Source organism: Lynx rufus, unplaced genomic scaffold (assembly GCF_022079265.1).
Source record: "Lynx rufus isolate CCGP_SWC_20201006 ecotype Redwood Valley unplaced genomic scaffold, mLynRuf1.p SCAF_2, whole genome shotgun sequence".
Classification (NCBI taxonomy): Eukaryota; Metazoa; Chordata; class Mammalia; order Carnivora; family Felidae; genus Lynx; species Lynx rufus.
The window spans coordinates 218,725,483-218,753,040 of record NW_025814834.1 but is presented as its reverse complement, the minus strand read 5'-3'; the positions used below and the strand labels follow the sequence as shown (position 1 = coordinate 218,753,040).

Sequence of the window (27,558 nt, the reverse complement as noted above, 5' to 3'; positions counted from 1 at the left end):
GCAACCCCCCCCCCCCCCCCCCCCCCCGTCCCGCCTTGGCTGGCAGCTAAATCCTGGCCTCTCAAATCCAAGCCCAAACCCAAACCTGAACCCTAGCAGAAACAGGCATTTTTGGTCCTTGAAAAGAGGCTGCCTTTCAACCCTCTGTCCCTGCAGGATGGGTCCTACTCTTCCCACACTGCAGATGGGAACACTGAGGCTCAGAAGCCGGAGCAACACAGGGAGGAAGTATGAGGGCTGGGTTTGCAGCCCAGGATTCCTGAGAGTGGTGGTCCTGGGGACAGGGGAGAAATGTCACTGGGGTGGAGGTGGGGAGTGCATTTCCAAGGTCTCCAAATTCACAGTGAGAGGGGGCTTAACAGTGTACGAACTGGGAGACCCCTTCCTCCAGGCTGATGACCAAAGACCCACTGATCACACGCCTGCTGTTCATTCTTCACAGGGAGCAGCGGACACTGAGGGCCAGACCCCAGGCTGGGCTCCAGCTAGTGCGGTCCGCACCCAGGTGTCGCCGCCCGCTGCTGGGAAGTTTCTTCCGCGACACACTCAGAGCGTCCCCCCCAGCATTTCAGGTTGGGGCTTCCTGACTCCCTCAGATCCTGGAACCCCTCCTTCCTCCCCTCCCCCCCACAGCACGTCGCAGATGTGACCCGCCCGGGACCCCGCCGGCCCAGAAGACTCCCTCCGCAGGGTCTGCGGGCGGGGCCCCGGCGTGACGTCACGGTCCCGGGCCAATGAAGCCTCGTGGCCCCAGGGCTCTATTGCGCAACAAAGAGAACCCAGAACTTGAAAGGATTCCCCGGGCTCCCGCTGCACCCGCCCGGCTCGCGCGGGCCTCAGCCCCGCCCGCGCTGCCGCCCAACTGCCCGCGACACCCGGCCCCGCTGCCGCTCAGGGCGGGGCTCTCAGCGCGGAGCCTCCGCATCTCCGGCACGCCCCCCCCCCGCCCGCCCCCCAACCCAGCGAGCGGTTCCTGCCTCTCGGCGCTTCGATACTCCCGCCCGGCCCGGAGCGCCCCAGCCTGCCGGTCCCAAGCGGAACCCCCGGCCCTACCCAAGCCCGAGGGCGCGTCCGAGCTACGGCCCGGGAACCAGCCGTCCCCACGGATTACGCTGGGCAGGGGTGGGCCCAGTACCCCTAGACTGGCCATCACCGCTCCCAGCAAGCGGCTGCCGCCGGGAGGCGGGGGGGGAGGGGCGGGGAGGCGGGACGAAGGAAGAAGCGGCCCCTGGGAAGTTACCCCGAAGGTCCCCAAGTTGGGGGGGCGGTGCATGGCCCTCAGCGATGCCCGCCGCCCCGCGGACAGACCGTGAGACCAACGGACATCAGGCAGACCCTCCCCGCCCAGAGCTCTCCCGCCGGGGGGGGCCTCATGCCCAGGGTCCTCCCACCCGGCCGTCCCCGGGCCCGGGCGGCGGCGCTCACCCTGCGTTCGGGAGCCCGGGGCTCCTGCTCGCTGCTCCCGCCTCCGGCTCTGGCTGAGGCTCACGCGCTCCCGGGCCGAGCGCGGGCCGCCGGGGGCCGCGGGGGTGGCTGGCGGCGGAGCGGCCCGCGGGCCGGGGCATCCTGGCGGCGCCGCCCGGGGCCCGCGCGTTCCGCTCGGCCCGCCGCCCCTCCCTCCCCTCGCGCCGCCGCCACCGCCGCCGCCGCCGCCGCGCTCGGCTCCCGCCGCTCGGCTGGCAGAGCTCGGGCGGCCGGGGGCGGGGGGCGGAGCAGGGCGCATGCCTCCGCGCCGCCCCTCGGACCGCCCCGCCCCCGGAGGCGCGGCCCACCGCCGCGTCCGTCTGTCTGCGCATCTGTGGGTCCTTGGTTTCCCTCCAGCCCTGCACCCCGCCTCTGCCGCGGCGGGCGCCAAAGCCCCTCGGGAGGGCGGCGCCTCTTGGGACGTCTGCGCTACGCAGCGGCTTCTCGTTGCCGTCTCGGGTCGGTCCACTGGCCCGATTCGGCCTCCGGGGAGAGGAAAGGCCTGGAGCTCTGGGGGGTGGCGGGCCCAGGGGGCCTAGGACTGGAACGGACAGTGAGAACCTACGGCCGGGCGTGGGGCTCAGGGAGGCCTTCCCGGAGGAAGCCACATCTACGGTCAACAATAAGGGTGGGGCTGGAGGGGACCTGGGGCGCCTGAGGACTAGCGACTTCCAGGAACTGGGGGAGTCGGTCAGGATCAGGGGCTGGGGTAGGGAGAGGCGAGGTCGGGCCAACTAAGGATTCAAACTTCTCCTGGGTTCTGGGGAGGTCCACCGTGGGATGGTGAATGGACCACGGGTCTGCCAGGTTGTTGCCCTTCACCCCATGGGCTCAGGAATGTTCTCTCAAACTGGAGGACGTGGCGGCTGGGAGAGGCCAGGCCTGCAACTCAGCACTCCTGGTCCCCGCCTCAGGAGCTCCCTGCCGCCACCCCCCCCCCCCACCTTAGCATTTCTAGCGAGGGGGGTGGGGCACAGGCATCCAGAAGGAATCCTATTAGTCTCCTTGATGGGGGCTTCTGGAGACTCCTGGAGTCTTGGTCTCCCATCCCTACAGAGGACCCTGCCTGTCTCTTCAAGGACACCCATGACCACACACACCCTTGGGCACAAGGCCTCGAAGTCATTCTGGGCTGCTTGGCACGTCACTGTCCTTCCCATGCACCTGGGAAGCATCCAAGAGTGTGCAGCCCAGTGTCTGGAGGAAGGGGGCACCTGTCCAGATAGAACCGGGCCCAACCAAATGCAGCCAGTGCTGCCCACACCACTCTCTAGCTGGCTCCCGCACTGCCTGCCCCTACACCACCTCTATATCCCAGGAGCAGCTGGGGAGTTAGGGGCAGCGTTAGGAGACCCAGGGCAGGCCGTAGGGTCAGTGCTCTGTGACAAAAATAAAGGTGTTTGTATCCAAAGCCTCCACAATGAAGTGGGGCTGGTGAATGGGGGGCCTTGGACCGTATACTCCATGTATGGGTTCTGGGCAGCCAGGACCCCTAGTGAGCTCTCCATGGATGGGCCAGCTCCCTGCCCAGGTGGCACTGGTTATAAATAGGCCGCCGGCAGTGGGAGGCTGGCACAGGGAGGCTGGTAACCAAGTGTGGCATTTCTAAGACAAACACAGGTGACCCAGTCATCCGGAGCCTTTGGCCACACTGCTGTCCTGCTGGCAGAGCCCACCCCAGGCCTATGGCCCCCAGTGCCCCTCCACCAGCCCAGCTCACCCACTGCTGCCTGTACTAGTGTCCCTGCCCTGGGCTCAGCTGGCTCTGGGGGCAGGTGGGAGATGGGCTTCCCATGACCACCCTGGGGACCTTGTGCTAAATGCTTTGCTAGCCTGGGCTCCTCCCAGCTGTCCTGGGAAGTGGATTTTAAGCACCTGGCTTGCCCAAAGCCACATAGATGAGTGGTCAAGACCGAGAAGGATGTAGATGCCCTGATGTCCCCCGTCCCTTGGGCTCTGGCTTCACGGACATTGGTTCGGCTGGCCTGGGCTGGGCTGGGCTTTCTGCTGGACCTGTAGGGGAGGCCTCCTGGTCACTCCCAGCCCAGGGCACCCACCCGCTGCCTTCAGGAGGTCTGAATGGGGCCTGGGTGGAGCCGGGGCGGGGGGGCAGAAGGGATTGGTGCTGTGGCCTCCAGTGGCCTGTTCCCTCCTCCTGCTTCCAGGCAGGAGATAACCCTGGCAGCTGGGACTGAGGCCTGAGACAGATTCCGAAGCTCTTGGCGGGTGTTTCTGCACATCTGGAGCCGCATTCCCTCTCTCTGGGCCCCGGGGAGCCCTGTGTGAGGCTGCAGCTGTCTGGTGGCCACTCTCCCCATCTCCAGGCTTCCACGATGAGCCTGGGTTGGGAACATTCTCCCATCACCAGGTGTGCTTGGTGGTGTCTTTCTCAGTCACGGGTGGGGGTGAAGGGTTGACCCCTGTAGTGCCTGGCAGGCTGCTGGCCGAGATGCACACGCACAGCCTCACATCTCACACATGCACACACACGTATGCACAGACAGGGCTACAGATGTGCATGCATGCGCGCGCGCGCACACACACACACACACACACACACAGCTACACACTGACACCATTCACACACGCTGCTGCTCAGACCCCCACCCCACAAGCCTTCCCAATAACCAACCCCCTGGCCTGAGCGGCTGGGGGTTTCCACAACAGGCACAGGGGCCCTGGCACCAGCTGGGAGGCTCCTTCTAGAAGAATCCCTGCCTCTTCCTCCAGGGGGCTAAGGAGCCAGAGCTGCTCCCGCTGAGAAGAGGCAGAGGGAGGCCAGGGCAGGGCTCCCATTTGCTGAACGTGCCCCAGTCAGGCTGGGCTCTGCTCTCCCTGCACATCACCTCCCTGGGTCCTCACAAGCACCCCCACCCCATCTATGGGAAGGCCACTCGAGGCTTAAAGCTGGCAGCCGGCATGAGCCAGATAGAGGGCAAGCGGGCTGCTGGCTGGGGTCTCCCGGCCAGGACGTGGAGCCCAGGCCCTGGGAGGGAAGGGGTGTTCCCTCCAGCCAGCAAGTCATTAGGAGAACCCGAGGGCTGGGGTACACGCAGGTATTGGCACCCGGGCGAGACGGGAGTGCGGGAGGGCCCATGGAAGCCTCTGGCCCCCCACCCCATGCCCCACAGGAAAGCAGCCCCCCGAGACAAATGACGACCCGGGGCCAAGGTCCAGTCAAACAGCAGCTTTATTAGTGACGCTGGATTCCGTACACACCGTGCACGCGAGCATCCCCTCGGGAGTGCCTCCAGCGGGAGGGACGACACTGGAGTGGTATAAATAAAGCTTTGGTGTGTAGGTTTTCAGGAGAGAGCACAGGTTAACACTGCAAGACGAACACTTCACACAACACCAGCTCTCAATGTGGATTGGGTTTTTGGCCAAGGGGGTAAATCCTAAGTGACTAGACACCGGGGCCGCCGCAGACCTGGCGCGGGAGGGGGCGCCTAGGGCTGGGGCTCCGCCTGGCCCTGCCGTTTTGCCTTCATCTGCAGGTACCGCCCTTTGCCTTCCTCAAAGCGCTTCTTCTCGTCCTCGGTCTCGGGCTGTGGACCACACACAGACACAGGCAGGTTAGAGACGCCACGGCACCCCGAATGCGGGCCATGGCCTGGGCCCTGCCCCGGGGGGCCCCCCGAACACCCCACCCCGGCTCTGCTGGCGGCCTGGGGCTGCCCGGGGGCCAGGCACTGGCCCGGGGCCCCGCCTTCCTGCCAGGCGGCCGAGAAGACCCTGGGAAGGGGTCCCCGTACGGATGCCAGCGTCACGGGTGCCTCCCCGCCACCCTCCACATGGCAGGTGGAATCCCAAGCCCAGTGCCTCTTTGATAATGAACCTTAGCTGGAAATGCACTTGATAAAACCTGGGAGGGAAGGCCTAGAGCAGGGCCGAGTGTGAGGAAGGAAGGGGGTCCCCGCTGGGTCCAGTCCCAGGGAGTGCCAGCTGCTCACAGTCCCTGCCCCAAAGGGAAGTGGAGACAAGCGCTGTGCCGGCTGGGTGACCTCGGGATGGCCACTTCGCTGGGCCGGGAGCAGTAGTGACGGTTGGGTGGGCAAAAGCCCTGGACGGCACGGATGACCGGAAGAGGCGCCTCGGGTCCTGGTAGCCCCTTCTCTGCATTTCTTTCCTCTGAGCGACCTAAGAGGCCACGTGCCCCTCCTCGGGGGGCAGAGCCCCCTCACCGGCCAGAGGGAACGGGCCGGAGGCTGGGCTTTGCCCGGGAAGTCTCGGTTCGTGCCTGCCCACGGGGCAGGATTGGGAACGGCGCCCCCTTCCGCTCTCAAGAGTGGCCTGGCCGCTAGGCGCGGAGACCACCGCGGCAGCTCAGGCGGTCACTTCCCGGGACCCCATCTGTCCCCCTGCACAGTTCTCTCTGGCCCAGCCCCGGTCAGGAATGCAGGTTTAAAGCGCTCTGCAGATGCCCCCGGGACATTTCCTTGCGGTACCCTGAGGGTGTCTGAAAGGCAAAGAAATGGGGCAGGTGCCCTCCATCCACGACTGGAGCCCCAGCAGCTATTTTTAGGCCTAAGTGTTTTACAGGCAAATGGTATATTGGCAAAAGAGAGAACAATCAGCTGGAGGATGGAGTGTCAGGTTAAGCCAAATACTTCCTCCCCCTCAGCCGCCTCTGAAATTGTTCGCTAAATGTCACCAGGTGTAAACTGTCAAAACCTTGTGGCTTGGAGCCAGCGGAACTTTCGGGTATTTAAAGAACTAGGCTCGTGCTCCTCGGAGTGGTTCCGGTGCCTGTTTGAAAAGCACACACGGAAAGTGGCTTTTCCAAGACACTTTATTGAGGAAGGCGCCCCTGCGGCTCTGGTTTTCTCTCTGGCTGACTTTTTTTAAAAGTGAAATTTGAGGCCATGCAATCTGACCTGAAAGAGCCCAGGGAGACAAAATGTTCTCTCCGTTAGAGCAGGCAGTGCTAACGGGGAGCTTCCTGGGGACAGGAGGGCCGGGGGCCCCGTCCCTGTTCCTGAAGGCACGCCACAAACCCAAGGCCGCATCCAGCTGAGCCCGGCTTCCGTGCAGCCCAGGCGGGATGTGTCGGTCGGGGGCTCCTCCAACGCCTATGTGTGCGTAGGTCACCCGGGTTCTGATCCGGTGGGTCTAGGGCCCAGGGGCTGAGACGCATTTCTAATAAGCATCCAGGTGGTATGTGGCCGCTGGCCTGTGGCCCACTCTGCCCCCCTCCATCCATCCCTGCACCAGATGGGGGACAGCCAAAGAGGCCAAGAATGCAAGGTCAAGGCCACTGGGCTGAAACAGTTGGGGGCATTTTCCCCCCCTCCCCCCCCCGCTGTGGAACGTGCTTGGCGTGGCTGAGGAATCCTGTGACTCCCATCCATCTGCGGTGGCCAAAGGCCACGGCTTGGGAGGGCGGCACGGCTGGGCCCCTCCCGCGGGGGAGGGACTGCGGTCAGGTTTCCCACCTGCCTTGCAGAGGACCTGCTCATGGGCAGTATGTTTGGGTCCTGGAGCTGGGAAAGGGGACTGGATGAGGGGGAGAGCAGATGGAGAGACGGTGGGCTGGGCCGTGTGCCGAGGGCCCTCCCTCCAGCTGGTAGAGTTCCCATCCCTGGGGCAGGGGAAAGAAGGCAAGAGGCTTGGGAAGAAAAGAACTTCTCAAAAGCAAAGGCCACGGAGGAGCAACGCGGCGGGGCTGGAGAGGGATGGCCCCGGGCCGTTTGCAGAGCCCAATGGAGCCAGGTCCTGCCTGATGTGAGGGGCCCGTTTCTCTAGCCCACCAGCGTTTCTGGAAACTGGCAGGCGTGGGATTCACGTGAGGAACTTGGTCCCCAAGTGCCCGGGTCACCAGCCAAGGGCTCTCAGGGCTCAGAAGAGTAGGGGGAGGTCCGGGGGAGGGGGGCGGGAGGCAAACGGAGCCATCCTCTGGGGGGTCCTAGAAGGTGGGCAGAAATGGCCCACCGAGGTCAAGCGCCTGGGCAGCAGCACCACCCTCTGCAACCATCTCTCTGTCCATCTGTCCGCCAGTCTTTCTGTAGCTCCCTCTGGGCCGTCCACACCATGCCCTTCGGTTCCTTCCCTCGAGGACACGCATCATTGTTCCATTTGCGTTAATGGCGCTAGCTGCAAATCTGTAGCGGGAGTGGGGTCTCCATAGCCTCTGTGCCCCATCCCCAGCCTTGACGTCCCCACCTCTGGAAGGAAGATGTAGCATTCTTGAGGGTTGCTGGCCGAGTGGGTGTGGGAAGCTGAATGCTAGCTGCCGGCTCACAATAAACCGTGCGCACAGGGCCGCGGCTTTGAAGATCTCGACGTTACATAAATCTGTTCGACTTTGTTGAATCGGCGACCTCCCAAACGGATCTGGCCAAGGACCCCTCTTCCTCAGGAGCCGTGCGACCACCTGGGGTTGGCCGAATGGCCGGGTGCTGCCTACGCTCTCCCGCTACCAGCATGTGGCACGCGCCTTCAGAGCTGTCCCCATAGCCCCGGAGGATGCCTAGATAGACCCTGGTCAGCGCCACCCGGCCTGTGGAATGGGCTGGCCCGCATCGGGACCCCCACCACACTGCACACCCTTCCTGGAGTGGCCTCTTCATCCTGCCCCGAAACCCCGCCCAGCCTCCTCTCTGGAGCCAGGGCGAGGGGCCGGCCAGTCTGGTTTGAATCTGGCTTCGCCGCTTGCCCGTCGTAAGGCTCGCAGACTCCCCTACACCGTCCTCTATAAAATGGACCCGTACCCACCCTACCGGGTTGCTGGGGAGACCGAAGTCCTGCTAGCCGTCCCCAACGAGAGAGCGACAGAAGCCCCGCCCACTTCACGTAGGAGTCCCATTTCCATGAAACCTTTAGGATAATCACGCCCACGCAGAGAACACAGGTTAGGGGTGCCAGGGGCTGGGGGAGGGCTGACGGCTGAGGGGTGCACTGTTTCTTTTGGGGGGATGACGATGTTCTAAACTTGATTGTGGTGATGGCTGTGTGCCTCTGTGAACGCACTAACACCCACCGGACTGTCTACGGTACGTGAAAACTGTACGGCATGTAATTAGATCTGCAGACGACCAGAGGTGAACACCCTCTTCACAGTTCACAGAAAATCAAGGAGAAGGTCCGGCACGGAGATGCCTCCCACCCAAGTCCTGGCACACAAGCGGGAGCGGCGCAGAGGAAACGCTCACTGAATTAAGCCCGGCGCTTTCCCTACAGCGGCCGAGCCAGCACGCATTCATTCATTCATGCATTCATTCCTCCCTCGTGCGCTGCTCTGGGCCGGGTGCACGGACCCTGTCTCGGGAGCCGACCGAGTAGCCGGCAACACACAGAAGGCGAGGCAGATTATCCGGTACGCCGAGAAGTGACAGTGACAGTGACACGGCCGCACTACAAAGTCAAGCAGCACGAGGGGGTCTCAAGGGCCAGGTGCTGCCGGGGAGACTCCAGAGTGGGGGGAGCAGCCGAGTGGGTGCCAAGGCACATGGGGGTTGCTGGGAGGGTCCCGATCCACGGAGGTGTGCGGGTCACCTGCCAACGGCAACTGTGGCTGTCCTCCCCACCTGGTCAGGCGAGTGGCGGTGACAGGGCCCGCTCAGCAGAGCGAGCCACCACGCACGGGAAGGGCCTCCTTGGGGAACAGCAGGGGCAGAGTCCCCGGATCACCTCGGGCACCTCATCTGTGGAGTGGGAAGCTCCTAGACCCTCCTGTCTGTGTGGTTACAAGGAGCAGGGGCAGCACCCATACCCTCTCCAACCCAAGGCCTCAACACAGTGGCCCCCATGAGCTGCCCGGGTAACCTGCCGTTGGGGCGGGCATCCATCTGGATGCCCTTCCAGGCCCTTCTAACACTGGGCAATGCTGGGGTTACGCTCAAGAGCCTGCTGCTGGGGCCACTGGTCCTGCAGAAACTGTGAGAAGGAAGGCCGGGCCCCCGGGCCAGGTGTCTGTGGGGCAAGGGGCTGTCCAGAGTCCAGTCCACTGGTAAGAACAAGCCGGTGACAAAGGACAAACTGGATACACACTGAAATACTCAGAGGCGATGATGCCATCTCAGATCGGCCTCCACCGGCCTGGGTGGTGGGGTGGGCGGGGTATATACATGAGCAAGACTGGCCCCGTGTTGATAGCCACTTAAGGGTTCTTTCTTGTCTTTACTTTTGCATTTATTTTTCTATAATTAAAGGTAAAAAAAGAAAACCAACTAGACCCATGAGGGCAGCTGCAGGGACCTCTTCTCCCTTCCCTGGGCACAAAGAACTTCAAGTCACACTCAGTCAGTTGAGGGACTGAGTCTGGCGTTGGAGGGGAGCTGCCCCTCCCCTCCAGGCTCTATCTCCCTGCGGCCCCCTTGCCCGCCTCCCCACCTGGCACCTTCCTCCGGCCCAGAACCATATCCGCGGTGACCCGAGTTAACCCACGCGTCTGTGACAATATCCCTCCAACTGCCCAGGTGAACCTTGTGCGGTGACCAAGCGTGGAGCCCTCCCACCCCTTCTCCCACGTGGGCTGTGCACAGGGGGCCAACCTGGGGCAGTTCTCAGAAGTTCTCTGGGCAGCGGCTTCTAGGGAACGGCCTGCACTGAGCCCCGGCACGTGCCAGCACCACGCCAGCTCGATACAGTCTGCACGGCAACCCACAAGGAGCACCAAAGTCATTGCGGTTTCTGTTTCACCAACGAGGACCCCAGAGGGGGTGGGTGGCTTGCCCAAATGGCATCTGGTAAGCCGCAGAGCCTCGATTTGAGCCTGGGCCAGGCCATCCCATGCCAATGGGCGCTTATCCGTGGGCTCCCCGGCAGGCAATGGGGAATATTGCGACCCTCCGACGTTGCCCAGAATGAGCCTGGAGGCCCCCAGGGTGAAGGCCCCTTCTTGAGCTGGTGCCAGCCTGCCAGCCTGCAGGGGCCCAGGGTCAGGGGTGTGCTCCTGGCCCAGCCCCTCACTCCAGCCTCGGAGCTAGGCGCCTCCCCAAGAAGCTTCTGGAGCTCTTGTGGGAGAGGGCGGAGGTGCGGTGCACTTTCCCTCGTCCGGCTCAGGTTCCGACACCCAGTCGCTCCCGTGAGGGTGAGTCCAACCCACGGGGCTGACGGGGCCCGGGTTTACCGAGGCACCACAAGCAGCCAGGGCGTCTTCCAGATTTCCACAGACACGAGCAGTGTGCCGGCCTTCTGTCACATTCAGGGGAAGCCGGAGTTGGGGCTGTCGTCCCATGTTTCACCCCATGCTTCCCCTGCACTCACGAGGAATCCTCTCTCTAGTTCGTCAACTTCGGGAACGACTGTACAGACACATCAGAGTCGCGGGCCAGGGGAGCATCATGTTGGGTCCTCCTCAGGGCCAGGGCTCGGGAGGCGAGCCAGGCGCCCCGGCGCCAATCCTAAGGGGGCGCTCACCCCTGGGGCCGTGCACGTGCGGGGTGGCACCCTGCTGGCCTCCCCTCACCCCCCCCCCCCCCGGGCGCGACGTGCAGCTGTGATGATCCAGTCTAGCAAGGCTTTCTAGAGCTCCGGCTCCGGTCAGGCCTGAAGCCCGCCCTCCGCCAGACTGCCCCCAACCACTGCAGCTACTTACCCCTCAGCGGCCAAGAGGCCATCAGGGGCTCCAGGAGGTGTGTGCCAGAAGCTCTGGGCGCTTCTCTCGCTAGTGCAGTCAATGCGTGCCCTGAGGAGGGGCAGAGGCCGAAGCGCAGATGATTCCCGTCCACGCCGCCGGCACAAAACACGGCAAATTCTAGCGTCCACTCGGTGGAGGCAGAGGCCAGTGCACAGCACCAACGTTCAATATTCCGCAGCGAAGTCATCAGCCGGGATCTGCCCTCAGACAGAACGAACGCTGACTCGTGATGGATGTGCGGGCAGCCGGCCAGCTCAGCGAGGCCTCAGAGGAAGGGGCCAGCGGAGGGCTCACGTCTCTTCTGGTCTCGGGATGACGGCATGTGCTGAATGTTCTGGGCTCTGCAGAGCCCCACCAGGCCTAGGGGCAGTGTCTGGCTGACATCAGGCATCGAGCACCCCCCGCCCCCGCCCCGTGAGCGCTGCGCCCTGTCCCCCGGCTGCCCAGGAAGGTGTCCAGCCAGGGCAGGGATTTATAAAGACGGTCAAGTCCCCTCACGGCCATCCGAGGGGGAGAGGGAAGCAAACAGAGGTGGGCAGGGCAGTGCTCGGCATTCTGTGGCGGCACCGCCCCGGCCCCGCGGGCCAGAGGACGGTCGGCCGCCCCAGGCCGTGAGTTCCAACAAACAGCCCTCCCAGCCAAGTGACTAAGAGGGGCCACCGCTCCCCTGCCGGGTGTGAAGCTGACAGAACGAGACAGATGGCTGCCTGCGCGGCCCCCGCCCACGGCCCGGCTGCCGCCTCCCTGCATCCCGTCTCCCTCCATCCGGCAGAGTAAATAAATACATAAGTTGTTGGCTGTTGCTGTTTTTAATGGAGGGCTGGGGGCGGCGGGGAGAAGGAAAAAGCTCCTCTGCGGGAAACCACATTTGCCTTCAAGGGCGTGGAGCTGCCGGCGGGGAGAAGGGCGCAGGACCACAGGCCAGCAGCGCCACAGCCCGAGCACACGCCCGCGCCTTGGAGGGGGGAGGCTCAGACCCGGTGCATCCTCTCCCGTGGGTGCGGGGAGGTGCCTGCCTAGTGGAGGGGACGGTGGAGGGGTCGTGAGGAAGCCAGGCTCTGGGCTGCAGGGATGGTCCCCAGCTTCCCAGGGCAAGGTTCTCACACCTGTCGACCAGCGACCTGAGGAGGTGACACGGCCGGGTGTTCTCTGTACACGTATGTGCCTGGGAGGTACTCGTGTCACAGACAGCCTCAGAGACAGAATGCACCAACTCCCAGCACTGCCCGGGGAGGAGGGCGGACGGCTCCGGGGGTCACCTAAGGCATCAGGCCCTTTGGAACTTCACACCCAGCCAGAGACACGGGGGCCATTAGTGCCCCTGCCCCTCTGCTCAGGGAGCCCCAACGGCCCCCGCCCGCTGGCTGCAGGGGCCGCAGATCTGCGTCCTCTCCCTCCTGCCAGCCGCTGTCTTCCGGGCTCCTTTCCACCGGAGGAAAGCCTGTGGCTCTTGGAGCCTAACAGCGCAGACCAAATGTTTTCCAGTTTGCAATTTTCTGTGCCGCGAGCACACACATTTGGAACTTGGCACGGAGGGCGAGTGACTAACTTCCACTCGCGGTAAAATCAATAGCTTGTCCTTTTTGTAATTAACGAATGTCTGGTGCGAAGAGGGTTTCCAGTGGTGACAGAACAGCTTCCTGTGAGCCTGAGGGACACAGACGTTCTTAATTAGGAAGCCACGCACGCTCCCTCTCCCGTCTTCATAATGGGAGACAGGAGGGGTCTGGGGACAATTGTGCAGGCAGTCAGGATGTCTTCTGATGACTGGGGCCACTCAGCATGGGCTCGTGGGGGGCCCCGTGTGTGGCCAGGCAGGGATGAACTTGGCATCCGGGGCCCCTAGCCTGGCAAGCAGCCGTGTCCCCAGAGCGCGGCTGCACCCACAGATGCGACCTCAGCAGGCCGGGCGGGCAGCAGAGTCCCTCACCGCCCTGCCTGATGGCCCACGTGGGGGGCTCCCCACGACCGCCTCCAGTGATGGCTCCAACGGTGACATTGCCTGTGTCAGGGCCCCTCACCCGGCGGCACGGCTCAGCCTCGGGAACGACGGCTATGCTGTGCAGAGTGGCCATGGACTCCCCTCCGAGAGGGCCCGGGAGCTGGCGACATCGGGAAAGGCAGCGAAGGGTGACGGCTCTGGTACAGGAGGCAAAGCAGGACTCGATCATATCGGGCGGCTTCTCCTCAGCTTCACCCAAGACAGGGGTGGTGGTGGGGGGGGTGGGGGGTGGCGGTGGTCACAGCACTCACTCCTGAGCCAGCTGAGTTGACACGGCTGTCCCCACCGGACAGCAACGATAAAGATCGCAACTGCCATTCGCTGAGGCCGGGCCTGGCCCAGGAGGCATTTGCCGAATGAATGAATGAACGAATGATCGAACAAATGGAAGAGCGAAACAAGAGAGCCTTGATTCCAAACTGGCGTGGTGTTTGTGCTAAAGATTCAAACCAGCGGCTTTGCTCCAATGACACGCAGTCAGACGCCTTCCGTTCCCAACCAACTCAAGAGCTCAGACCCCTGAGGGGCTCAACAGGAGCCCCCGGTGGTGACAAAGGCATGACGGGGAGCGTCCGGCGCACCTGGGCGTGGATAAAGTCCCCGAAGAAGCACCTCCCTCCGGCTGGCGGTTCCGACTCACTGTAGCCCGAGGCCGCGCGTGTGTGCAGGGAGGCCCCTCTGCATCCTTCCTACCACTGGGGGCTCCAGAGTCTGCTTCTCACCTGGACCTTTGAGTACAGGGTTCAGGAGTGTCCCTGGATTCAGCGGGTCTTTGCCACCTTGCGGAGAAAGCACGGTGCCAGTACGAAGCAGTGTTTCTTACACCATCAGGGGCAGGCGGGTCTGTGTCCCCCCACGGGACGGACCGGCCATGAGCTTGTCCTGCTGAAATCCCCTTCCTCGGTCCTCCAGCCCTGGCCCCCGTCCGGTCCCAACCACCTTCACAGGCCTCTCCCCTCACTTACGTTCCAAGGTGGCCGCAGTGGAACCGGGGGCGCCCTGACCAGCGGGGGTCCCCTCCCTTTCCCCAGGAGACTGCACCTCGGCCAGTGTCGCCCACGGGCCTCCCCTCCTCCAGCCGCCTTCCTGGTGCCACCGGAGTCAGGCCTCACCGTGCCCTCCGAGGGCCTGCTTCTGGGTTCTCACACTCGAGAGAAATTAAAACAGCCAGGGGTCACCCGGATCTGAAAACATCACAACAAAGCAACGAGACCAATGTTTCCAGAGTAAAACCTACAAGCGTTTTAACAAGAAAAGGTGTGTCATTGGTGCCGTGGGCCCTTCCTTTCGGGTAGCTGGCTGTTGAATGTTAATGGGAGGGTGGTCTCCAAAACACTTGCTGTTCCGGCAAAGGGCCCAAGGCGGACCGGCAGGGACACGGTGGGGCTTCAGGGGACATCTGCAGGCGGCACAGGTAAAGGCGGTTGGAGGAAGAGCAGAGGGGAAGGCCGCGCTGGCGGGGACTGCCCCCTCTCACCCACACCCCCGGTTCTCACAGGCCACTAGAAATTTCCCAGCACCAACCACTGAAGTGACAGGAACGGCTTGGGGATGCGGGCATTTTCCCACCACGAGACAGAGTCCCTGTGAAGCGTCCGGAACCAAGAGAGAGAAGGGATCAAGAAGCTTCATGAAGTCCAGTCCCTGACTCACCCCTGCGGAGGGAGGGGCAGGGAGAGGCAGCAGGGAGCACAGGTTCCCTCGATAACGTGGCTTCTCACACCCTTCCAGAACAGCACCAATCCCGCCGCACTACAGTACATCTGAGTTTCTTCAATTGGGGAGTGAGTGAATATCATTCCAGGACATTGAGTGTCCAGGACGCTGAGGGGCCCCCCAAGCTGTGCCACTGGGGACCCCACCCATGACGGTCCCTGGGTAAAGACCCACTTTCCTACAACCTGGGGAAGTGATGTGTGTTCCCTTGCTGCGTTGGGCTGTGCAGAGCAGGCCCGGCCGCGGTCAGGAGTGGCAGCCTCCTTAGTCTCCTTAGCTGTTGATGCTTCGTCTCAAGGAATGGGGCCATCGGGAGGCCCCCAACCCCCTGCCTGCATGCCACGTGCCTGGGGTCCGGCAGGGCACGGATGTCCTCTTCAGGGCGAAGGAGCCGGGAGCCTCCCAGTTAGGTCATCTCTGGGACAATTCAGAGAGGTCCTGCAGAGTAACTGCTCAGCCCGTGATGGCTCCAGTGGGGAAACGGAGGCTCGGGGGCGGGAAGGGAGCAGTCGTGGCTGGGGCTCAAGGTCCTACACTAGGTCCCTTGGACCAGATCAGCCATGTGACTTCGGTCAAGTTACCTCCCACCTCTGTCACGGTCACCTGTCTGCAGGATGGCAACAACCGAGCCTGACCCCCAGTGTGGGGATCCGTCAGCCCAGAAGTGAGTCGGCACTCCGTGAGCTCCAGCTGTCACCTTCCCAGGTGACAGGGACTGGCCCTGCCTGGACACTGGCCTAGGGGGGCAGCCCCGGCCCCTAGAGTGGGTGCTCAGTAGGCGCAGAAATGGCTCCCGCCTGAGCACACGTTCTCCCCGTTCTCCGGCTGGGGCGAGCCTCGCTCGGAAAGCAGTCAGGCAGACTGTGCCTCGCTGCCTCCTGTTTCAACCCAGAAAATACTTTCTTGTCACTTCAGTGGCTGACGACGAAGGCCTCTGCATCTAGGCACTGGCACGCTGAGTGACAGCCTGGTGAGCCGGGAGGCGAGAATCCACCAGCACCAGCCAAGGCCGTCTGCGGCGGGCCAGGCTCACTCGGTGGCTTGGGTTTTCTGGGAGCAGAGCAAACCGGCTTCATACCCTCTGCCCCACGTGACATGGCTCTGTAGTCGGGCCTCAGTTCGCTGGGGAAAAGGTTCCTTTTCCAGGGGCGCCTGGGTGGCTCAGTCGGTTAAGCGTCCGACTTCGGCTCAGGTCATGATCTCGTGGTCCGTGAGTTCGAGCTCTGTGTCGGGCTCTGTGCTGACAGCTCAGAGCCCGGAGCCTGCTTTGGAGTCTGTGTCTCGCCCTCTCTCTGCCCCTCCCCTGCTCATTCTCCGTCTCTCTCTCCCCCTCCTTCAAAAATCAATAAATATTAAAAATAGGGTTTTTTTTTTTTTAAAGAGAAAAGAGTCCTTTCCAAATGATCCACGAAGCAGCTGTATTCGAGGGTTCTCTCAAAACGTGCACTGCCTATGTGCCGGGCTGGGTTCCCCCTTGTCCTGCCACCCTGCCCCGTGTCGACACACCCCGGTCACCGCAGGCCAGCACACAGCACCCCTGGCACCCCGCCCTCCACATTCTCCAGCCACACCTCCTGTCTCCCCGGGGCCCTTGGGGGCAGCAGCATCCCCATCTGAACCAGAGAATGGGAGGCAGGCGGGGGCCCCAGAACAGTGCTCCCTCCCTTCAACACAGAAATAATTTGGTTCTCCAGTTTCTAAAAAGAAACTGAGACGAAGAAGGGTGCTGGGACCAACCTGGTGTCAGGTCCCCAGGAAGCCACCCTAGCGGTTGCCACGGTGTCTCTCTGCACAGGCCACCTTTCCAGCCCTGCTCAGGGCCATCTGGGGCGTGCCCTCCACCCCAGACGTCAGGGTGCATGGCCACAGACAGGCCTTCAGAGGCAGGCAGGGCAGCAGTGGGGCCTGGGCCTGGCGTCCAGCCCGGCAGCCCAGCTCCATACTCCACATCTGCCTCTTTAATGATTAGCCTGGAAAGTGCCGGCAGCTGCTGAGCACAGCCGCCCCAGAATAAAATATTCATCAAGAAAAACTCCAAACAGCAGCGCTGCCTTCCGTGTCAGCCGGTCCCTGGGGATGGAAGCTAAAAATAGCTGACGGGGGGGGGGGGGGGGCAGAGAGGGGAGGAGGCCGAGCGCCCACCACGGGCACAGGCACGTAGGCTGTGCGGAGCACACGCGTGTTCTGGGAGACAGACGGCACTGTGTCGGCGGGCCTCGAGTGCGCGCCCTGGAGGACAGGCCGGGGCTCCCTCCCTGCCACGGGGTGGGCCCCAGGACGTCTCAGTGAAGAATCAAAGACCATCTTTAATTCTGAAGAGATAACAGCCTGGATCAACGTGAGGCAGGAAGACACGGCCATCGCTAGCTGCTGGCCCCTCAGACTTAGGGGATTCGGTCACGTGCTCTTCGTTCAAGCACGTGTCTTTCCCCACCGTCCCGCCGCAACCCTGCCGGGCACCAGCACCTCCTCCTCTGGGCTGGCCCCCCACCGATGACGGACATCCCCGTCCCCCGTCACAGGTTTCTAGAAAGGGCACAGGCAGCTTTCTGCGCACACAGGCTGGCCCAGACCCGGGACTGTTTCCTATGTCCACGAAGGTCTTGGGTACCCACCCAGGGGGCCTCCTTGACGGCAGGCCACTCTCCATGGGAGACTGGACCTCCGGGGAACTGAGGCCCTCCTCCCGGCTGCAGCCCTTGTCTCCCCAGCGGGCTGAGTTCTGGGGTGCATGTGGCGTGGGGGCAGCAGGGGTGGCCTCGGCACCTCCCATCAAGCCCACAGCAGCTGCCGGGCTCAGGAGCGGGCGAGCCTTACAAATCGGCTCTAGCTGGCACTTCGGACTGTGCCAGAAAACCCTGTCAATTTGCATTTGCTCAGAATGAGCCTTTGCAAGATGAAGATGGGCCGACTCCTTGCCTGTCCTTACTCTCCTACTCACTTGGGGAGCCCCACGGGCCCCTGGCCACCCCTTCAGCTGACGGGAGGAAAGGGCCCCAGTGGTCCTGGGGCTGGGCCTGGCTGGGACCCGCTGGGTGGCCTTAGATGTGTTCCTGCCCCTTCTCTCCCGTGACAGGCAGCTGGCCACTGCCCCCAGCCCTCCGGGTCCCTGGTTCCTTTCATCCAGATAGTCTCTGGGAAATGGCTCCCCTCCCCGCAACCCCAGGCCCCCGTCCACAAGGCCACCGTGGAAGGAACCTACCTAGGGAACAACAGTGAATGCTGACCGCCCCCCTCCTGCTTCTTCCCTCATGACCCCCGCCAGGAGGGCTCCAGAGCGTTCCAGGAAAGGACAGCAAACAGCAGCTGACAAGCGTGGAGCTCCTCGTATAAACTAGCACACAGGACCCTCACCCACCCTCTGTGGCGCGCGCTGGGGCCGTCGCCATTGTACAGGGGAAGAAACGGAGGCACCCAGGAAGTAGGAGTGCGCCGGGGTCCCTGCCCCGAACCCTGGCAGCAGGATGCCCACACCCGCGCGCGTGCCCTGACGGTGCGCGTGCGTCCGCAGCAGTGAGGGGAGGGAGCCCCTGTGGTGTTTAGGGACCGGCACTTGCCAAGTGTCCAGCGGGGTGGAGGAATGTGGCTGGAGAAGCCAGCAAGCCCACGAGCCCCCACAGGCACCTTCCTGAGCCCCAGTCTGTGCTGGGCGTCCTGGAGTCACACATCGGGGCCGAGGCCGGGGCCGGATACCGAACGAATGCGTGTGCACCAGAGGATCCGAGATGGTGCCGTGCGCCCGGAGGTGGTGCGGGGAGGGGAGAGGGTCACCGGGCCGTAGGGCGGGGGTGGGGAGGGGTGGGGGAGGTGGGGTGGTCAGGCTTTATCTAGGGTGCGGAGGGAAGGCCACCTAAGCAGGAACTATCTGAGAAACCGTGGAAGGAGCTGGCTCTGCACCGGTCTGAGGGAAGGCATCCGGGCAGGGCAAGAGCAGGTACGAAGGCCCCGAGGCAGGAACGAGTCTGGGGGCTGAGGACAGAGCCTCACCGGACCCCGTGCTGAGGGTGCCAAGGAGCTGCCGAGCAGACTAGGCAGGAAGGGGAGAAAATCTGATTTTGTTTCAACAAATCCACTTGGCTCTAGGGTGTCAGACCGAGGGCGGCAAGAATAGAGGAGGCGGTGAGCCAAGGGCTGAGCACGGATCCAGCCAGGGATGGGGCCCAGAGACAGTTGGGTGTGGGGGGCCGAGCAGGACAGTGGACAGGGGGGCCAGGCGGGTTCCCAGACTCACTGAGAAAGGGACCACAACACGTGAGGACGAGTGGGGTTTTGGGGGGAAAGTTAATGAGTTCAATTCAGGATAACACGTTTGAGGCGTGTGTGGAGACCCCAGAGAGACGCGGAGCTGGCAAAGTCAGCCGGGGAGTGAGCGGTGACCACAGCGATGCCTGCAGCATAGGGCCTGGACCCCGCCGCCCAAGGATGGGGACGGGCACAGGGACCCGTCAGGGCCTGCTGTTTAGGGGCCACGGATGGATGGTCTGGACACGGCAGTCCTGTGTCAAGGGAGCACAGCCTTCACCGAGGCCTGGTGCGTGTGTCAGGTCGGGGAGACACAATGTGGTGTCCCTGGATCTGGCCACCCTGCGGAGCCCGGAGGCCAGAGAGAAGAGACGTCAAGTATTCGCCCGCGTGCGGCGGAATTCGGCATTTAGGATAAGGCACCGTGAGACATGGAAAAGGTGGGACGCGGGTCTAGGCCGGCAGCGGGCAAGGCCTGCGTTTGGGGGCCACGAGGAGCAGGCAAGGTTCTGAGGAGACGTGGCCCAAGACCCAGAGACACGGGGCTGCAAAGGTCAAGGCCAGAAGTGGCCAGGAGTGGGGATCACGCACGTGGGCCGAGGGCCGGGTGGGGTGGAAGCCAGCCTGCCAGCCGGCCGGGCGGAGCGGGAAGCGTCCAGCTGACGAGGCCCACTGGAAATGGGGGGCTGGGGCCCGTCTGCCTGAGGGGGGCTCCCGCCCCAGCTCTTGCCTTCCTTCCTTTCGGCCCGGTTAAACCCCCTTACCCCTCAAGGCCAGGTTCACAGCCCTCCCCTTCGCAGCCGTCTCTGCTCTGTCATCGGAGACATCTCTTGACCCCACCTGACTCACTGGAGGCGCAAAGGCAGAGGGTGAACCAGGGCCCTGTAGGCAGCCGAGGCTCCTGAGGACACGGCCACGCCAGGGGCCTCACTGCCACGGCGGCTTTGGCGAGCCCCCCCCCCCCCAAGCCTGAGTGCCACCCCCACGGGGCCTTGGGCGGGCCTCAGGCAGGCCACCAGCCAGGTGGTGAGGAAGCATGCGGGAGCCTGACTCCCAGCCCACGTGAGGAAGTGAGGTCTTAGCTGCAGCGTGTCCATCACAGAGGTTTCCGGTACCTGCTCTTCTGGAGGAGCCACGGGAGCGGGGACTGTGGGGGCCGCCAAGGTGCCAGGCGCTCGGAGACCCCACCCCGCCCCCTCACCCTCACCCCACGGAGGGCAGGAAGCCCCGACCGCGGCCCCAGGAGAAACCAGAAGCAGCCTGAGCAGAGGCTCCCCGCCCAGAATGGCGGCAAGTCGTGTGCTGGACCCCAACCCAGGCGCCGCGGGACTGAACGCACGACCCTCCACTGGTGCCTCAGCCTTGCTGGCCCGGGGTTGGGAGGGGGGGCCGTCCTCAGCTGGTGACGGGGCACAGAGGGCGTGCTAGCAGGTGCCCGGACACGCTCCAGGCAGGGCACTCACTGTGACTGGCATCGCTAAGGAATTCGTGAGGCTTACTGTAAGACCGTCACTGTCCTCCACGGAACTCTGGGAGTATCGTCCGCCCGTCCGCTCGTTTGTTCGATACGCAATTACCGAGTATCTCCCAGCCAAGCATCCTCACCACACACCCACACCTTCCCCATTCACCCACCTTGAACCTCTGCTGCTTCTGGCTCCCTGACTCGCAAGCAGCCCCGTGGTCAGCACCGGTCAAGGTGCTGGGATTCCAGCTCCGGACCCTTCGGTGCTGTGGTGGCAGCCCACGTGTGGGGTTGCGTGACAACAGCCCAGCCCAGACACCTGCCATCTCTCTCTGCGTGCCCGGGGCAGAGCCTGGCCAGGCGGCCGAGGCAGGGAAAAGGTCATGAGGCCCCGATGCCCAGCCCCGTGGCGTAGGGGTCTGGCCTGGTCCCCGTCGAGCAGGACGCACAGGATACGGCTCCTGGAGAACCTGTCCCTTGGGAGAGTCCTCGGCCCCATTTTAGCTTGTGTGCACGGCACGAGGAGCTCCGGGGCGCCGTCCTCACCCCCAAGAAAGAGAGCACCCCCGGGGCAAAGAGCTGGTGAGGAGGCCGCCCCTGCCCCGTCTGCATGGACAGGGGAAGCCCCTCACGTTTGAGGGGCGGCGCAGCCAAGGACGCCTGGCCAGGGGGCAGCCAGGCCGGGGCCCTGCTCCCCAGAAGGGGCTCCCTTGACTCAGTCTCTCCTGGGCACCCGGCAGGGCGGGCGGTCACTCACCACGAGCTGGGGCACGGGCAGCGACTTGCCCTCCTGGCTCAGGGACACGTAGGTGAAGAAGGCGCTGGCTGCCCGGTAGCGCTTCTGCGAGTTGTCCACCACGGGGTCGGCGTCCACCAACACCTCGATTTCCATGGACTTGTTGCTCGTGAAGGTCATGCGCCCGGAGATGGTGATGACGCACCCTGCAGAGCACACAGCGCGTCAGCGGAGGGCACAGGCGGGGCGGCCGGGTCGGGTGGGGAGGGCACAGGCACCGGGGTTACCGGGGGCGTTAGAAGACGCCTGGTTACGCGACATCACTCTAATGCTACGAGGACGTACAGATGACGAGACATCACAGCGCCTCATTAGTAGCGGTCCCTGAGCGGTCACCTTTCTCGGGAGCAGGTGTTCACTTTTAGCATCTAGGTGAGCAGTGAGCTGAGGGGTCGCTGGCCCCCTGCCCAAGCGTGGGTCTGTGCCCCCTGGGAGGGGCGGCGTCTGCTGGAAGGATGCCGGGGACACGCCTGCCCGAGGGCAAGGCCCCAACCTGCTTTCAGGTGGCTGCACGGTGAGCTGGCTCCGTCCCTCTTGCAGGAGCGTCGAGGCCAAGTCAACCCACACCGTCTACACTGTGGCCTTACTGGTGCCACGCGGCTGCCTCCCCGTGTTGGGCCAAGTGCCACCGAAGAACCTCCTTCTACCTCCCCTGGTCCCTTCCGTGCTCCCCAGCCATTGTTCCTGATGCTGGTCTAGTGGCAGCCTCGAGTGCTTGGTAGGGCCAGCCATCACAGTGACCGGGGTCCTACATCCCCCAGAGCCACTGTGCGCACTTCGGGCCCTGCCCTCCTACCCTTCTGTCCAGCAAAACTACATCTGCCCTGCCAGGCTCTCCGTCTCTCCGTGAGGCTTGCTCACAGGACCAGAGCTCTCCCCCCGAGCCGCAGCCACTGCCTTCCAACACACCCATGGCTCTGTCCCTGGTCAGAGTCCCCAGGTGCTCACCACCTACCTGTACCAGCGTGGTTTCGCCTGTTGATTGTGATAAAGTCCACAGTCATACGTTCCCATGACACCATGCCAGGTGTCCCTCTCTCTCCACTTCAGCCCAACCTCCCTGAGCTCCCCATGCCCCTTGGGTCACGAATATCCACCCTGGCAGCTGCTTCCTAACCTACAGTGGCTCTCTTGTTCGTGGGCCCTCACCTACCATCTAGCCTTGGCCCTGTATCTCCTGGAGCCCAGTCTTTTTCCTATAAACAGACTTGACTTGCCTCACAGGGTAACTACGGGGAAGCACAAGACGGGCCACACGCTGGCCTTGTGCCCAGTCGTTATTATCGCCAGTGGTGGTGCTCTGGACCGTGAGGCGGCGCTAACCCTCGGGGACATCCAGGCGAAGGGAATATGCATGGCTTCCCCTCCACCAACATGTAGCCACAAGGGCTCCCCGACCCCCACGCCCCAGCATGGCCTCATTCCCGGCTGGGTTCAAGGAAATCCCTGCCCAGGTCTGGCATGTAATGCTGAGTCCTGCTCCCTGGAAGTGCTGGCTGATGGGGACCTTTGAACAACCCCGGGGGAGCCCCGACATCCTAGCTCCAAGGAGACAGGCCCCACAAGACATGTTTAAAGACCCAGGAAGACGGACAAGTCAAGACAGCGTGGTGACTGTTAGAGGTGAGTGTGTGGGCAGACCAGAAGCAGGAGCAGTTATTCCATGTTATAAAGTACCAGAATGTTCCATGCCACATTCAGTTTCATACTTACAGGGAGTGCTTCATGCCGTGTTACAGCCATTTCCGGGAGGGAAGGAAGGCCACATGGTCAGTGACAAGTGGCACTATGTGAGCTACAAGGGTAGAGTCGTGAACAGAGCACTCAGCATACACCTGTGCTGGGCTGAGACCAGGGAGCAGCACGTCAGGGTCAAGCGTCAGCGGGCAAGTCCTCCTGCCCTGGACGGAGCTGCCTATGTGACCAACAGGGACAGGCCACCCATAGGCTCGCCAGGCCCTGCCTGAGTTATGGGAGCCTCAGCACCTAGTGCACATGCAGGGCAGGTCAGGGGGGTACAGATGCCTCTCCTGGGGTCCCTTCTATCATATGTCCCCTCCACCCTGTGAGAATCTGTGCTTGCCATGTGTTCTCCAGAGAGAAACAGAACAGACTGATTTTGCTTAAGATTTCAGGAGTTCAGGAGACCCCTGAACTGTCCTATCGTCCCCAAGTTGAGGGCCATGGATTTTTTTTTTTTTTAAGTTTATTTACTTCTTTGGAGAGAGAGAACATGTGCACACATGTGCATGTGAGCGGGGGGAGGGGCAGAGGGAGAGGAAGAGAGAGGATCCCAAGCAGGCTCCGAGTTGTCAGCACAGAGCCTGGCTTGGGCCTCGATCCCACGGACCGTGAGATCACGACCTGAGCCGAAATCAAGAGTCCTATGCTTAACTGACTGAGCCACCTGGGCACTCCAGAAGGCCCTTTTTTTTTTTTATTATTTATTTTTTATGAAAAAAAAAATTTTTTTTGAAATGTTTATTTATTTTTGAGAGAGACAGAGACAGAGCTCAAGCCGGGGAGGGGCAGAGAGAGAAGAAGACACAGAATCGGAAGCAGGCTCCAGGCTCTGAGCTGTCAGCACAGAGCCCGACGCGGGGCTCGAACCTACGGACAGTGAGATCATGACCTGAGCCAAAGCCCGACGCCCAACCGACTGAGCCACCCAGGCGCCCCAGAAGGACACGTACTGAACGACCCCATAGGTGCACATGTTTGGAGGAGGGTCACGCCCTGTGTCTGAGTGCACCTAGCACGAAGGAGGCACCCCAGACATGTCTGTGGGTCTACCACACCCAGCCAGGGGCTGTGTGACTTAAGGGGACCCGCTCACCTCCAGGGACCACCACTCCTATCTCATGTGGCCAGAGGTCACCCGGGGAGGGTGCTCACAGCTCAGAGAGTGGTGACAGCAGCCATCATGTGCAGGGTACTGGGAGACCCAGCACAAGGCTCAGCCTGGGCTGGCTCCCCCTTCCTGCCGATTCCTCGAGGCTCCTGCAGGGTGGTTTCTCACTGGATCCTAGAGGCCCCTTCACCACGTGGAGCCCGGGCAAGGCTGGAGAGCCACCATGTCGACGTGGTTTACTGGCGAGCATGGGCCTTGGACACGAAGCCAGAGGCATGCTGCCCGAGTGGAGGCCAGGACGCCCAGAGATTTCACGGAGGTGGGGCGGTGAGGCTCTTTCCCACAGGTCTGGCTCATTCCATCTCTCCCCCAGTACAGGGGCGGGACCGCCCGAGACTGGGAAGGACCCCAGCCTGTGCTCCCGTCCACCTCAAGTTGCCTGGGAAACTGCAGAGAGGGGGGCCTACCGGGCGCAGCAGTCACATGCTCAAAGACTCTCCGTAGGGGGCAGCGGAGGCCGAGCGTCCAAAGCACTGACACATTGCCTGGGGACTTTTCCACTCGGTCACACGTCCAAATCCACCCAGAGAGTGGCTTGTTTATTTAAAAGACCAGGCATGGGGCACCTGCGTGGCTCAGTCAGTTAAGTGTCTGGCTCTGGGTCTCAGCTCAGGTCATGATCTTATGGTTTGTGAGTTCGAGACCCGTGTCAGGCTCTACACTGGCAGTGCAGAGCCTGCTTGAGATTCTGTCTCTCCCTCTGTCCCTGTCCCTCTCGTGTGTGCGTGTATGTGTATGCACGTGCACGCGTGGGTGCTCTCTCTCTCTTCCCCCTTGACCTGGCATGACCAGGTCAAGGGGGGAAAACGGCACCTGCTGCTGGTGCTGAGTGTCACAAGCCCACCTAGGACAGGCTCCTGGTGTCAGGGCCGCTCTCCTGGCCTGGGGGACGGAGGCCAGGAGGGCGCACGGAGTAGTCCTCTGAGCTCCTGAAGTGGGAACGGCCAGACGTTCCCCAAAAGCGTCTCCATGAAAGGCAGGCTCTCTGAGGCCCGGTGCGAGCCCTGGGTGGCCGGCCATCCCCGCAGGCTGCAGTGGCTGGGGAGGTCCCCGGGGGCAGGCAGCAAGCCGGGAGCCACACTGTGCTGTGGCCTCATCTGCAAACAGGCACAGGAGTAACGTCTCTCGGGGAAGTTGAGGAAATGGTGGGCTGCAAATGCGGCCACGGGGAGGTCACCTCCCCACGTTAAGTATGTCATGGGGATGCAAGCCCGGGACAGAAATTTCCGGTAAGGTCTGAATGTCCTTCCCTAACAGTCCTCCAGGAAAAGCCACCCCAAACCAAGCACAGAGTGAGCCCACACAACGCCGTTAGTGTCTCGGGTGGAGATTTGTACCAACGTGGCGATGGGAAGTCAAGGTTAAAACAAATGGCGTTCTTCTTTTTCTGTAGCAGGCGCATTTACACTGGCCAAGATGCCACTTCTAACACTGTCTAAATAAATACAACGGGCTACTGCATCAGCAAGAGACATTTTACGTTTTCAGCGTGTGGGGAGCCCAGGGTAACCGAGCCTTAGAACCCTGCCCTTTCCCTCCGGGTTCCAGGACGTCAGCAGCTCTGCCAGACCTGACACTGAGATGTGACCGCAGCATGAATGGACCCTGCAGAGGGAGGCCTGGGCCACAGCTCAGCATCCCCAGCACGCAAGCTTGGGCCGAGAGGCCGGGACTCAGCGGCGCTCACTGGGTCCTGGGACATCGGTACACAAAGTCCCCTCCGGACCCGAGTTCCAGCACCAACTCTCTGTAAGAGGCTGAGATTTGCCTGGAAGCTCGTGGCCTCTGTCGCCTCGTTGCTAATCTCCCAAACCTCAGAGGTACCTGGTAGCAGCAGCTGGGGGGCTTGGGTCACGTCCTCTCATGCTGCCCCGAAACCCCCAAGAGCTGACCCCCTTGTCGTTCCCCTGTGTTCTCTGAGAGTCCTGTCTACAGAGCTCATAGGCAGAGCTCAGAAATGACCTGTGTCAAGTGGAATGAGCTGACTTGGACTGCAGGTGCAGCAGTGGCCCCGGAAGATGTCTTAAGCCCCTGAGCCTGTGAACTATGTGACCGTCCGTGGCAAAGGGGCTTTACAGATGTGGTTAGGTTAAGGATCCTGAGATGTGGCGACAAGCCTGGACTATCCGGGGGGGCCCGATGTCCTCACAAGGGTCGTCCTAAGCAGACGAGGGGGCAGGAAGCGGAGGGTCAGAGAGATGCTACCCTGGCGACTGTGGAGATGGTGGAGGGGCCACAGGCCACGGAAGGCAGGAGGCCTCTGGAAGGTGAACAGGCGAGAAACGGATTCTCTCCCGGAGCCTCCGGAAGGAACGGGCCTGCCCCCTGCCGGCTCCGTGGTGTTATCCCAGAGACCCGGGTTGGGCTTGGACCTCCAGAATTGGGACACAGCAGGTTTGCTGTCCCAGCCATCACATTTCTAGAAGCAGTCACAGCAGCCACGGAAAATTAATACAGCTATCCACGCAGACGCTACGCTGGGTGACTTGAATGTAAAATCCAGTTTCTTGGGGCCGCTACTGACGCTGCATCGTTAGTGACTATAAAATCAGGAGGGTGACACTTATAAAGCTCAGAGCGTATTATCTTGAAAGGGTCTTATGATACATTTCTAGCACTTAACGTGACATTTCCATGTTTGAAGCAGGATTCTACGACAACACAAAGAGTCTAGAAACGTGAACGAAGTTCCAAGTAAAAACAAATGAATCCCAAAGACAATGGGGCCAGGGTCCCAGCAGCCACACAGCCCCAGACCCAGTGGGCTTCTGAAGGGAAGTCAGTTTGCTGTTGCATCCAGGGCCCGGGAAGTCAATACCTGCGTTAGTTTGCTAAAAAGTATCCAAAACGAAGGGACGGGACTGTCACGACTGTCGACTGTCTTGTAGTTTGTACGTTTCGGCCGTCCATGTGGCGGTGCAACCGTCGGATAGATATCTAACTGAAGCTGGAGCTTCTGTGAAATTCCTCTTGTGAATTCCCAGAATAAAGCGGAGCCCCCTGCGTACCACCAAGAGGCGGGCCCTGCCCGGGGAACCCCAACCAGGCCCCTGAGGTCTGAGCGGGTGTCCCTGCAGATGGCGTGCAGAGAGCACCCTGGGACCACAGGCGGCCTCGCGGGGAGGCTCTGCACCCAGATCTGTAGTGAGCCGCGGGGTCGTGGGGCCCTGCTCAAGGGGGCTCTGGGGCACCCGGCTTTGGGCTGACTGTCTATATGACTGTAGGGTTGATGGAAATTCCTCCTGGAACGTCAGACACCGGGGACGCAGTCCAGAAGGTCCAGAGACCAGCACTGCCCAGAACTTTCGGCGATAGTAGGATGTCCTTGCTCTGTGCCGTCTGATGCGGTGGCTGCCGGCCACACGTGGCTACTGAGCACTGG

At 62.4% G+C, this 27,558-nt stretch overlaps 1 protein-coding gene across 2 annotated transcripts in view; it reads right to left on the bottom strand.

Moving 5' to 3' along the window:
• Nucleotides 1-4,643: 4,643 nt before the first annotated feature.
• Nucleotides 4,644-27,558, bottom strand: part of ACOT7 (acyl-CoA thioesterase 7) — a 101,069-nt gene continuing 78,154 nt past the window's right edge. For both annotated transcript variants that reach the window (XM_047085701.1, XM_047085700.1), the window contains exons 8-9: nucleotides 21,227-21,411; nucleotides 4,644-5,012 (exon numbers count right to left, since the gene is read on the bottom strand). In XM_047085701.1, the coding sequence (XP_046941657.1) occupies nucleotides 4,914-5,012; nucleotides 21,227-21,411 (284 nt within the window). In that variant the 3' untranslated portion in view covers nucleotides 4,644-4,913. The remainder of the gene's footprint in view (nucleotides 5,013-21,226; nucleotides 21,412-27,558) is intronic.